General features: G+C 34.5%; 1 protein-coding gene and 1 pseudogene across 1 annotated transcript; both read right to left on the bottom strand.

Annotated features, from left to right (window-relative positions):
* Positions 1 to 2517: 2517 nt before the first annotated feature.
* On the bottom strand, positions 2518 to 3063 carry LOC149183183 (uncharacterized). The gene has a single exon (XM_089414861.1). The coding sequence runs from the start codon at positions 3061 to 3063 to the stop codon at positions 2518 to 2520; it is 546 nt and encodes a 181-aa protein (XP_089270987.1).
* A 6963-nt stretch (positions 3064 to 10026) lies between these two features.
* On the bottom strand, positions 10027 to 11412 carry LOC149183182 (uncharacterized; annotated as a pseudogene).
* Between the last annotated feature and the right edge of the window lie 2912 nt (positions 11413 to 14324).

Here is a 14324-nt window from a genome sequence, read left to right as displayed (position 1 = left end):
TAAATCGTAGAATAAATAAAAAAATACAAAGACAACTTTACAAAAACCTTTTACCATATTCTTATTTATGCAAATATCCTAAAAAAAAACTAAATATGATTTTTTGGATTTAATTTATTTTTAGTAATATGCCAATTTATATTTTAAATTTTTAGTATATTAAATCGTAGAATAAATAAAAAAATACAAAGACAAATATTTCATTAAAGATATTTCTATTGGTAAGAATATCTATAAATAACTAAATATGTTTTTTTAAGAAAAATATAAATAACGAAATATGTTTTTTTAAAGACATTTCTATTGGTAAAAATATCTATAAATAACTAAATATGTTTTTTTTGAAAAATATAAATAATGAAATATAATTTATTTGGAAAAATAAAAATAATAGAAACATGTCTTTTTATTAATACATCAATATAAATTTTAAAGTTTTAATTTATTAAATATTAAAAAAATAAAAAATACAAACAATTAAAATATAAATATTTAATAAAAATAATAGAAACCTGTCTTTTTATTAATACATCAATTTATATTTTAAAGTTTTAATTTATTAAATATTGAAAAGATAAAAAACAACTAAAATATAAATATTTATTATTTTTTTGGAAAAATAAAAATAATAAAAACATGTCTTTTATTAATACATCAATTTATATTTTTAAAGTTTTAATTTATTAAATATTAAAAAAATAAAAAATAATAAAATTATTTTATTATTTAATCATTATATTAATTTATATCCATTTTAATTTATTAATATTTAAAAAAAAAAAAAACAAGTGAATTTAATATTATTTAAATAATCCTGAGATAAAATACGTTATATAAATCATGAATCTTTAAAATAATAAAAATAAAACATTTGAAAATAATATATAACAATTATCTTTTAAATACTAAAATATAAAACACAATAATTTGTCATATTAAGATACCACTTTCATATCATATCACTAGGAAATTTTAGGATTTTCTTACTAAAAGCTAAAAAGCTATTATGAAATATTAAAATGTAAGTGGTGTTAAAAAGCTATTATGAAATATTAAAATGTGAGTGGTGATAAAGGAGTTTGGCTAAAGATTCAGTTATACAATCAATTTATAGTTGGTGGTTTTAGTTTTGATAATTTATAATTGTGTAAGTGATATAATGTAATTTATAAAGATATGAAAAATTTATTGTAATTTTTTTATAAAATAAAATAGTAAATTAAATTCATAATGTATAGTTGGTGGTTTTAGTTTTTGATAATTTATAATTTTGTAAGTGATATAATGTAGTTTATAAAAATATCAAAAATTTATTGTAATTTTCTTATGAAATAAAAATAGTAAATTAAATTCTTTTTTCAAAATTGATTTTTCTAAAATAATTCAGAGGAAAGTGTATATGTGCTGTGAGTTATTTATGTTATGATTTGTTTATTTCTCTTTTATCTTTTTACTAACCTAAAATGATAGTGCGTGGTTTGTAGCATGTCTACTCTTCTTTACTCCTAACGTCTAAGCTGCATTCATCTCAATTACGTATATATGTGTACACTATTGAGTATGCAACCGATGGCAACGTTGTAAATGCTGCATGCAGAGAAGTCTCATATAGACGCAGCCTATATGTAACACAACACGGTTGTAATTTTGCTGATGTAATATTAGAGAGCTAGCCTATGCATGGTATATGAAACACGTGTAACTGATGATAATGCAGGCGTGGAATCAGTTCGAGCAGAATCAAGTTTTGGATATTGTGGATCCATTGTTAGAGGGGCAGTACCCAAGAGAGCAGGTGCTAAGAGTGATTACTGTAGCACTTCTATGCACCCAGGGCTCATGGACGCAACGCCCGGCAATGTCACAGGTTGTCTCGATGTTAACCAACAATGCAGAGAGAATTGTTGAACCCAAACGACCAGCTTTTATAGAGACCGCTGCCGACAGAAGCCCAAATTTCACTTCCGTACGAGAATCTGAAACCCAAGGTGCTGCTCCGACTCCGACATCTCATGGATCTATCAGCGTCACTTTACTTCCCCGTTAAACGGAACGGTGTTTATCTTTTTACAATCTGCTACTTCGCTGTTGAAACTAACTTTTAATGCAGGCACAGCAAGCACCTTTTTAAACTAGGACGTTCGAGGTTCGATCCCTCCCATTAATCAAATTCATCACAGCATTCAAGGTTCGATCCCTCTCATTAATCAAATTCATCACAGCATTCAATGTATCTTTTTTTTTTAGAGGAAAAAAACCATCATAGATTTATATTAAGAAAATATAAAGATCTGCATTACATAACAAGATTTGAGGGCAAAAGAAAAGCCCAGAAGCTGATACTAAATATAGGGACAGATTTTCAGGATCATCCAAAACTATGACAGAAACATATACATAACCTGCATTATCCGATCATGATACAAAATCATTCTACCGCAGAAGAAACAAAACCAGCAAAAGATTGCATGATAAAACACATTCATAGAGAGCTTGCGGCCTTGCCATGGATGAGAGTCACATTCCATTTATGCTGAAATCCTGAATGAGGAAAGAGATACCATCATGCATGACTGATAATGAGCACAGACCAGGCTGCATGCTAAGACCATCCTTTGAGAGGATATCAGCCTGAGCATTCCAGGAACGGGGAATATGCTGAAACGTAATCTGGTTAATTAAGTTCCGAAAGAAGCTGATGCGGCTTAACCATCCGAGGAGATGTGGACAGTTTATAAGACCCAGACCGTTAACATGATCAATGAGCGATTTTGAGTCTCCAAAGATTGATATAGACTGGATGCCCAAGAAGACACAGAAGGCAAGCAACCCTGAGAGAGCCCTAGCCTCCGCCAGAGAGTTTGAGCCAAAACCGCCATGCCAAGATAAAGAATAGTGAAGGCTGTCACTTATAACGATGACAACCCCGCAGCCACAACTATGGTTGCGTTCAGCTCCATCAAAGAACGCGGCAGGAGTCTGATAGGAAAAGATTCCCAGCTTCTTTTTGCAGGCTTTTTTTGGCTGTGAGTCGTCCTGATGAAAAGAGTCATGGCATGCCATAATACGCTGAAGAATTGCATGAAGGGGCTCCTTTGATTCTTGAAAAATTTGTGCGTTTCTCCATTTCCATAAGAACCAAACAGCAATGATGAACAATGATCTCCAGGATAGACATTGCCCACTCCACCACTTATAACCATCCTGTACAGAAGGAAAGATAAGGTAAGGAAAACCAAAAACTAAAGAAAGTTCATACCAGATATGGAGGGACGAGGCGCATTGAAAAAACATATGCAGGTTTGATTCCTCTGCATTGTGGCACATGGCACATCTACCTATTTAATTTTCTCCTATTTATTCATGTGTGAAATGACAAGTCACATACGTTGTGCACAGGGGAAGCTCTGATTTCATTAAATTTGACCGATGGAATTAAATGATTGTTGTTACATGACAGTAAATCACCTAGGAAATTGGACGACTAGATATCACACTGTTAATATTTTATGATTTAAAAATATTGTTACTAGCAATTGTTCCAAAAGGTACAAAAAGAGGCCGATAGAATTATGAAATTGGAATTGTTGAATTTCTGTAAAAGATTAAAAAGTACAAGTATTTTTCTAACAAAATATTAAAAATAGAGAATAATGAATGTTGGAAACCACATAACATTTACAGTGTAAATTATATATATATATATATATATATATTTAAATTAATTAAAATCCCAATTGTATTGTCAATTTGGGTTTTGGTTACACACAATATGGTTTATGGTACACAAAAATGATGAACTATAAATATGTACAGAATTTGATGTTATTATCTGTCATGAAAGTTAAAACTTTTATAGAAACATATGCTTCCACAATTGCAACTCTGCTCCAACATTGATTCATATTCTTCCACAACCGCAACTCTGCTCCAACATTTATGCACTATGTCATGTTTTGTAAAACCTGCCACACTAGTGCAGTGCAATAAGAAATAGTTTATAAACGATTATTTGTCATTTTTGCTTGTTTGAATAATGTCGGTCTTCAGGTTTTTAAACTTTGCAATATATTCCTCAGATGTGTCGAAGTCACCCTTCTTTAGGTTGGAGAGATTAGTTTCAAGTCAGTGGACTAGAGTAGTATTTATTGTTGCAAAGAGACTTTTGAAGTTATTATAGATTTCCTTTGGACCTTTGTTATCCTTGGTATGATGAATGCAATTAAACTGACATAAAGACTGATCAACCTAATAGCTTCATCCTTCTTTAAACATACCAAGTTATCATGGTCATCATTTTCAGCAGGAAGCGGCCTTGACAAGTTAAGTCAAAGTTGGCGTTCTCCTTTATTTTACTTTTTCTATCCATTCTCCTTTATCTTACCTTTTCTATCCTTTTACTTTAAGATTTAATATTACCAGTGATTACCAAGGTGACAAGCTCCTCAAAGCTGAATCCCTATCTTTGTTTTGTCTTAAAAGGTGCTTGGCATGGAGTCATGGACAGGGTGATATTTTCCTAAGTGTCCCATACCGCTCTCGGGCTCTTAAATGGGCCTAGAAACTTCTAATAAAGTGCCTAAAATGTCACCAGAGATGGATGGAATGCCTTGGAAACAATGCTGGCCTTATTGTGCAATCTTTCTAGATTTGGAAATGTCATATGCTATGGTTGGCAATGTTTCCAAGGCATTTTGTACCCGTTTGGGTATTTCAGGAATTGAAACATGGTTGGACTAGGCATTTCCTACAGCTTAGGATGGAACCAAATCTCACCCAAAATTTGAAATAGCCTCCTTAAAAGTACCTTAGAGAGAGATTTCTCTCTAGTGTTGCTTGAGAGAGAGTGAAAAATCTAGGCACAAGTGCTGAAAACAGAAATACAAAAGTGCTCTTAAGAAAAAGTTGCCAATCACAAGCGAGAACACAAATAGAGAATGAATACCACACTATTAGAAATGGTTGAACAACTGCATAGAAATGTAGATAATGAGTGTTTTCCGCAATATTGGTTGTTACAACATGTATATGGTCTTTATATTGATTGTATGGAATATCAAGTTACCAAGAGGAGGTAATGCCCAGAAATGAGAATGACTGTCTTTCCCTTCAGTGCTCACACCTCCATGTTGTAGATGGAACTCCTAGATGGTATAAAACCCCTGTTGGTAATGTACACAACCGAATCAGGTATCCACGCTGCCCAGAAAGGAAGTTAACGGTCCGTGCTTCTGTTCTCAGCCACCCACAAGAAGTTCACACCCAACAAGGAAGTTAATGGTCCCTGCTTCTGATCTCAGTCACCAACAAGAAGTTCACACCGAACAAGAGGTACCATGAGCTCCCATATAGTATTCTGTCCAGGCAAGAAGATAAGGCCTTAGAAATTCATCTTCTTCAGACTTGGGCTTCACCATTTTCTTCTTCACCTTATATCTTCATGTAAGAAAGCCTAGTGCAGAAATCATGACAACAATCCAAACCCTTGATAAATGTCCTAATGCTCTGATTTGAGACTTGTTCCAAGGATTTGATCTCCTGATATTGGTAACATTCTTCAGAGTCATTCTGGAAGAAAACCGCAACACAAGGATTATATTATGAACTGTGAATATTAGAATTGACACAATCTGAAGAAACACAAGTCCACTAAAAGTTGAGCCATCGACCAATATTGCAGAGGAACAAACTTCATCAAATGTCTCGAGGCTGGCAATTTAAAATTTTTGAAATTTATAAGTAAAGAGGTATTTGTGAACTAGGAAAACACCAAACACAATGTAAAAAACTGGCTTGAAAAGTTGAAAGAATGAAACAGAGCATTCCTTGTGTGTGTAAAGAGAATCCCATTAAGGCGAACGAAACGAATTTGAAAAGCCTTGTTAACCTCTGAAATATTTAGTTGTTTTCTCTTTGATATGGTTGCCCCTTATTTCTGATCCTTAAGGGAAAGCCTCCCTTTTGTAAACCTGATGTACAGTAATAAAAATTTTGATAGGGAGAAAGATCCATCATTTCTGATTCATGCAGCAAACTGTTGTTCTTGCAAGTTAAATAGTAACAATAACATTCAAGAGAGTAAAATATAATACACTAAATGAACATACCACTGCCTACTTTAGCCCTTGAACACCTACGTGAAGAGCCATACCAGATAAAAATTATATTCATTGTAATCAGATTTACTTCACAGGGAAAAAGACGAATACCTTGTCAAATATTTTAATCAAATTGTCTCTTGTAGTAGAGAATGGAATTTCAACTGCCAAGCTTCGAAAATACCGATAGACTGCAACGAGTTCATCTCCCATGTATGTTGCCAGTATTGCAAGCTGGAAACCGCAAACCACAAAATGATACCGTTAACTTCCCACAGAAAATTAATACTTTAGTTTGCTCACTTTGGAGGCAGATTCAGATAAACTAAGACAGATTAAAAAGAACAGAACCACAAATTGAGATCAAACCTGATGATGGTGATTTCCACTTGATGGCCAAAGTGAGGCAGCCTGCACATAGTAGGTTGCTGCAACTGAAAAATCACGGCCTAAAGATTCCCATAGAATTTGTTGAGTCTTCTAGTGTAGTTTCTTATGATGGAAAAGCCCAGGTGAAAGAGTGCATTGTTATTTTCACTTATTCAAGCCCAATGCTTAAAGTTTAAGTTTATTTTTTATTTTTCTGGTTAGTAATGAAACTGCTGACCTTACGCTACCAAATTATGACTGTTTCTGTCAGTTTTGAAATTAATTTCTTTATCATCTTGTCTCTTACAACCAACTTAATTGCAGCAAGTTGTGGAAGCTGGTTCACTTTCATGAATACATAAAGAAGGCATGTGCTTTTTTGTTTCTATGTTTGTTGTTCCTAAACTTTGAGACAGTAAGTGGCATAAGTTACTGCCCATCTCAAATTGGAGTCACCCCTTAATGCCATTTTACAGGTGTATATGATCTATTGACAATTTTTTCTTTCGTGTCTATCAACTATTGACAGTTGCTGTAAACAGAATTGGAAGACAAAAAGATATTGTGTTAAGAAGTTGAAATACAACTAACAAAAATAGAAATAAATCAATATTGCAAATCATTTGTAAAATATTTTTTACTAAGATGTGAGAATACAAATCCAACATAACGAGAAGGAAGGGAAGGGCTCATTTGCAGAAGAAGGATCTTCATAGAAGCTTGTCAAAAGGAAAAATGATAGAGTCACGACCTGAATATGATAAAATCAGATATTTTTAGTAATGATGTCATAACTACAAAAGTTCAGACATATATATATATATATATATATATATATATATATATATATATAGAGAGAGAGAGAGAGAGAGAGAGAGAGAGAGAGAGATCATGCTAAAATCAAGGCACAGAAGCTCAAATCTCTACTTTAAACTTTTAAATGCTTATTATTCCAGACTATTTAAATATGTGAAAAAACATTAAAGCAAGCCTTACAAAAAGATGATATATTCAAAACGTTAGTAGTGAGGAGTTCAATAACCAGAAGAAAAGTTTATGAAAGTGTGTGCATCAGAATACTCGTCTTTTCTGATTTTATGAACATACAATCGTATTTGCAGAGATAAAACAATTGTATCATATGATTGCAAATGTGCAGATCAAACAAGTATTTATTATTTATTTATCATAATCCTTCAATTTATTTATTATTGTTATTATTTGTATTATATCTATTATAAATAAAGGAAAACTAAAGAGTAAACAGGATCTAATTATTTCTGAATAAACTAAGAATGATCATTTAGTCATAAGAAATCATCTGTTATAAGGTTTACAACCAGCAATACAAGACAATCCATGAAGGATAGTTGCATCTTTTACTGAAGAAAGGAATGAAGATTGCATAGACAACCATCACAAATAAAGCCAGCAGAGAGCTTACCACAGAACAAAATGCCAAAGACAATTAAGAACATAATAGGACTTGGGAAATCATTGTGATGGTCCATTAGGTACGGAGCTTTGGACACTTCTTCTTACAACAAAATGTTGTGGGGTATCACATATAATTCAACCATGGGACCTTGCTACTTAAAAGCAGCAGGAGACAGTCAAACGCAAGTACCAAGTATAATGAAGTTGCAACCAGCTGCAGGATTCCTTGAAGAATAGTTGCATGTTCAGTTGGTGAAAATCCACGATTTGCATTTGAGTGAAAAGTTAACCAAAAAGAATACGCTCCAAAACACTCCATGACTTAGAAGGGTGTCTGAGATCACTGTAGTGTTCATTAGGTCGGAAGCTGTGGGCATTTCATGTTGCAACAAAATGTTGTGGCTAATCACATATCTCAGCACATTTTAGTTCTGGATATGAAATGAGAGCATGTAACTTCATATTTACTTCATTGAAGCAGGATAATGTGTAGAAGGGAAGGTTCCGGGACATCATCTTGGGATTGGACATCAAGAAAATAATAAAAGCAAAGCAAATCAAGAGCAACAGAAAAACACAAGTAGGAATAACACCTCCAGCAACCATAGCACAAAAAGAGGCCAAAATCCACATTTGATGGACAAAAGTTTTCCCCTTTTATATATTTATATTGGGAAGAAGATATCTACACATTTTGCAAAACCTACCATGTATGCCTTAAAAGCGTGTATTTTGCTTGATACTTTGCTCTGAAATTATATATCTATAAGTTCACAAACATTCTTGCACTGAAAATTTATTGATTATGACCCTGTTCACCTTCTTCACAAACCAAACAATCCCCTGCAAGTTATGGACAACCATGTTCACAGTTTTTTATCGACTTACCAGAAATGTAAACCAACACAAATTTATGTTTGTGAAAATAATTGTATATTGTATATATAGCTACCTCGAACATGCAGCAATTAAAAAACTAATGTGGTAAAAAACAATATAATAGTTTGAGTTTCAAATCATTATGATACATTGGCAGAGTTTCTCAATATGTGGGGAAATGCAAGATGGATTCCTAGTTAGCCTGTGTCATGGGTTTCATGTATCTCACCAAATTGCTATTGTGCTTTCTATCTCTTCACATTCCATATAACTGATTGTCTTTCTGTTCAGGGAAGTCACAGGCCACAAGTACTGAATAGTTGATCACAGCCACAACATTTTTCCTTACACTGATAAACCACTTCCAACAGTTCCCATGGGATTGCCAATCCAATCTTCTGCCTTCTAATTTCTACACATTCCACAAAACCAAGTGCCTTGTAGTTTTGTGAGGTCATATAACAACAGGTGATGAAAATTTATTGGCACTGCTATATTTTCCACTAGATTGATGAAACTTCCAAGTTCAAAAGTTCCAAGAAAGTGTCTCATTTATGTCATTAAGCATGGAACATGGAATTCCTCCACACAATATTGATAATTTGCATGAAAGTCAAGCCTAAAACACCAGCCAACATTTGCTATTCCAATCTTGCTAGCATTTATCAGTCCCCAATATTTAAAAGTGCAAGAAATAACAAAAGCCAAGTACTAAAAATAAACAAGTAATTCAAATGTGCAATACACTAACAGAACTTTTCACACACCTAGTGGACCGTGGTGAGTTAATTAATAAATCGTTGGAGTTACAAACAGAGCTCTTGGCTCTACACCAAACTGCTGAGAAAAAAGGAGCGTACAGATAATTTACCTTACCTAGATAACAATTGGTTGAAATAAAGCCTGGTTAGTATACCATTTGTCCTTTGACCAGCTAGGGTTCAGGACTGTTGAAAAATAAAATTCCACAACAAAATTACACTTTACAATAATTGTTTATCGAGGGATCTTAATCGGTTAGACAAAAAACATTAATATCTCCAACTGAAGTTCTATAATGAATAAGTTCTTCACCTTCTCTAATAGATGAATAAAACTACCTATTATTTTATGTGACAAAATGATTTAGCAGAAACAGTTCATGGGCCATCCAAAGAATACAATTTTTGCAAGGGAATTGTCGATGACTCTTTTCACAACCCATGCAAATATTTCAAGTTACCTTCTCCAAAAATTCTTCATTTCAGAGATTGAGGGGCTTTGCCTCAGTATCCTACTCCTTGGTTACACCCCAAGTATCTAGAGATTCTGCAAATAAGAAGGGAACTGTATGAACACGTTGATAAAAAACCTAGAAAGAAGCTCAAAATCATAGAAAAATAAAAAGCCAACACTTTCCACAGACCTAACATCAGTTACATGACAAAGAAGTGTGTGCATCTTACTTGACTTGTGACTCAACTTAAAATCAGTTACTTGACAGAAGTTTGTAAGACTTACTTGTCTTGTGACTCTTTGCAACAACCATGAGCCGCCTTTGGAGAACTGATGCCATGAAGAGGAAGATGGCACACATACCAAACATGACTATGATTGGGAAGGCATTGACCTTTCATAAAGAAGAAAAGAAAGAAAAGTTTGAGTGATTTCAAAACTTTTAAATGGTTTCCAAAAAATTCCATAAAACATTCCAAAACAAAAAGTTCCTTAGTTAATAAGACTTGTTAATCCTCATTTATATACAATACAATGCTCCTGCTCATGACATCCATATTATAAAATGAGATTAGAAGGTCTTGTGGCCTTACATTGTAAAGCACAACACAAACAAATATGTTCAAAGGTATCCGGAAGAAGTTCATAATTGTGCTCCTAGACTCCTCAGGAATGTATTGTGATCGCATTTTCATAATTGAGGGCCAGAAAATTCCCACACAAGCCTCAAACACACGAAAACCAAGAGGCTGGAGATGCCCTCCTGGTGTAATGCTTCCACCTTTTTATGTGCTGGGCTCTAAAAGTAACTGCTCATAGCAAGCACACGAAATGTCCTCAAATCCACAATATGTTGATGTTTCATATAAATAAATTCTATCAGAAGACACAAAGGAATAGTAAAGCTAAGACATACAGTAGTTATGAGAGGAAGGAGGAAGGATCCTGCAGCAACAAGGAATACAATCTGCATGTAACTCTTTGCCTTAATTGCTTGGCAGGCCAGGAGTCTAGAGGCAAGGGAACTTCCCAGCATTGAAGACAACACAAATGTTGCAAATATGAACCCATGAGGAATATCCTATTCATTTGGGCTCATAGCAGGTGTCTAAAGAAATACAAATGTGTACATTGAACTTTCAAATAAGGACTGTATAGCTCCCAACAATGCAATCTTCTCATCTACTCACCAAAATGAGCTACATAGTTGTCAAGACTAAACATAAGGAAAAGCTCTACCATCATCTGTCTATCTGACGTATAGTTCAAAGAAGGCAAGATATTTGGAGATGATAAAGTTTAAACACTTACCTGAAGCAATAGTTGTGGAAACACCCTTGAACTGAGTAAGTAGATCCTTATTCTCCAAAGGATCTCCATAGTTCTCTGTCCAGGTGGAGAAGATAACGGCCATCCCTATAGCTAAGAAGCATGCTACAGCATCAAACGAAAAAACTGGACCAAAACCTAGAGTGTTAGCAAGGGTATTGGCAAACAACCCAGAGAGAATGGCTACAAGACCATTGCCAAGGAATATTTCCTTTGAAAAGGTGAATGATAACCATTGTGGATCAAAACTCCTCTGCAAGAAACAAAAAAAACCTCAAGTGACCAGAATATCTTAGCATATGCCTTGCTAATTTTTCTTATATTTATTTTTACGAAAGGTAAAAATTTTCTTCAGATTTCAGGCCAACTCCAACAACACATTAATGAGAGAGAGAAACTACATGCTATGCAAAATAATTCTAAATGCACTAGGTCTTTCAGTATTACTGCATGCACATGATGTAAACATGCAAAAACTACCCAAACTTTCTATGCAAGATGGATATATTAATTACCTTGAAATGTTCAGCAACAAGCCATGATTCAACAGCTGAAAAATCGAAGAGATGTGGCAATGCCTCCAAGAATACGGCCAATCATCAATACTTTTTACTCAGGAGAATGCTTTGTAATACAACTCAATATATACGTTATGCAATATGTTATACAAGCCCTATTCCTACCCCTGCAGATAGAACAACATATTAGAATAGATCTCTTTTATTAGTTATTTTTGTTCTCAGTAATTGCCACAATACAAGTGCACAACTAAAAACCATACAGAGTGTTAATATCTTATTATTTATCATCTAAAGATCCCACAATCATGCCAAATAACATAGATGACCCGAAGCCTGCAATGAAGAGTCTTCCAATATCTCCTTTGCTGAAACCATACGTACTCTAAAGATAGTAAAAGTAGGGTCCTTGTAACCAATCTCCAACTACGTTACAATGAAAAGAGAAACCATTAGGCGGAGGAAAGTGTCGGGTTAGTATTATCAGAATGAGTAAGCCAATAACGTCCAATTCTGTAGAGTATCTCTATTTCATGAATGCCTTGTCAGCAGATGAACCGGGATATCAACCAACCACTTAATAACTTATTGGGCAAAACCAAAGAAGATTTACATCACAAACCCAAAACATCTAGAATTACGAAGTTAAATAACTATTGATTCAGTTTGTATGATATCAATCTTATAAGCGTATTGATCTATAAACAGGTCAAATTACAACAATAACCCCTACTGATAAAACATGCATGGACAGTCAACAATAATTCCTTTCAACCTGGAGTTGGTTCACCAGTAAGGTTGAAAATATGTCAAGCCAAAGAAACACTGCCTTTTGTGGTGTCGGGGTATGCTTTTCTTAATACTTTGAGTGAAAATGAAAAAAAAAATGAACTTTCCTAGCTGGATATTGACAGGAATTTGACAGCTATTGGAGCCACGACTTCAAAACTTGGTTGAAATTGGAAAAGGGAGTGGAAAAATTGTCTTCTAGCACATGTTGCAGCATAATTTTTTTTGTGTGATCCTCATTGAATCTTATGAGCCCTTTATTGATGCTTATATCATTGGTAGTCATAATTAAACAGGGCAAGGAACCTGAGGCAATTAGAATCTCATAGTAAAAAATTTAAAAATGTTCCTTGGGCATAAATGATAATATTCATGCAAAAATCCCAATCTATGCATCTGAATTCCTGTGGAACGTGCCAAAATGAGAACGCAGCAGGTGCAGTTAAAAGTGGAAACAACAAACAAGGGCTATGAAATTGGAAAGAAGGCAACCCAAGATGTTACCTAAAGGGCTTTAGCACTCCTTCTCTAGTCTCTTGAGCACTGAATGAACAACTCACTGAAATTTGAGCACTGAACCACTGAACTTTGAACAGAACAACCACTGAACTCTGATCACTGAATGAACAACTTCTGAATAGAACAACCAAGCTATAAATAGGGTATAGTAAAATAGAACAGGTATAGCAGAATTAATGCAAGGTTTCCCCTGCACATACCCACAGTATGCATATTCATGCATAAATACCAATTTCCCAGGCAATTGACTCACAAAAGAGTTGAATCCTCATAAACTCAATGGTTAAGGCCCTCTTACCTACAGTTCCATTGTTTCGAAACTCAATCACCCCACCTTTACCTCCTATCGGGACTTTAAATCACCCTTCAACCTTCATTGAAGACTTTATTAAAGTCTTCCCTTAAATCTTTCTTATCGACACATAATTCATTATAAAACCCATTAACAAAGGAATTAACTTTAAACATACCTTTTCACCTACCGTACAGCCTGGTCACGTTTCCCGAGGCTATACCTCCATCGCAATCGCTATCGGCTTATTCAACAGTCATACATATATACCTCATCGCCCTTCTCCTTCCGATATGCGACTATCAAAATACATATGTATATATTTTAATCTTAAGGAATTGACCCACATTTTATAGAATACAAAGGGATTTCATTAAACTCTGCTCCAAAATCCTTTATTCGGATTTCAAATTCCATACACTCACGTATATAGAATCGTCAGATCCCCTACTTCCCCGATCAAAATACACTATCGGCACTTGCTACCACGATTCCATTTGACTTGCCGATATACGATTAGCGATCAGATCTGGCTGTCAATCTGATGCCAGATCTGACGGTTGTCACTTAATCGCAATATCGCAATCGCTACCTCCCATTGACTGTTGGCCCTAACTCCTCTGATTGTGATTTAGTAACACAATCGCGACCGTCGATCTAATATATGATCTGACGGTTGAGATTTATTCGCGCGATCGCATTTCGCTAATCCTTCAGGTCAGACCCTTTCACTTCAAAGCGCCGATCTTTTCAAAAGGCTTATGCCGCTGCGACTTGATCCTGGCCGTTGATCTAAATGATCCAACGGCTGCTGAGTGTCACCACTTCACTTCTCGTTCTTTCTGTTACTTAGGTTCTACGTTGTTTCTATGGGTTTCG

This window comes from Pinus tabuliformis, chromosome 3_2 (genome assembly GCF_031772625.1).
Source record: "Pinus tabuliformis cultivar Carrire ecotype Pingquan chromosome 3_2, CPIR1, whole genome shotgun sequence".
Classification (NCBI taxonomy): Eukaryota; Viridiplantae; Streptophyta; class Pinopsida; order Pinales; family Pinaceae; genus Pinus; species Pinus tabuliformis.
Note: the sequence above shows the minus strand (reverse complement) of the source record. Positions and strands in the feature narration are given on the sequence as shown.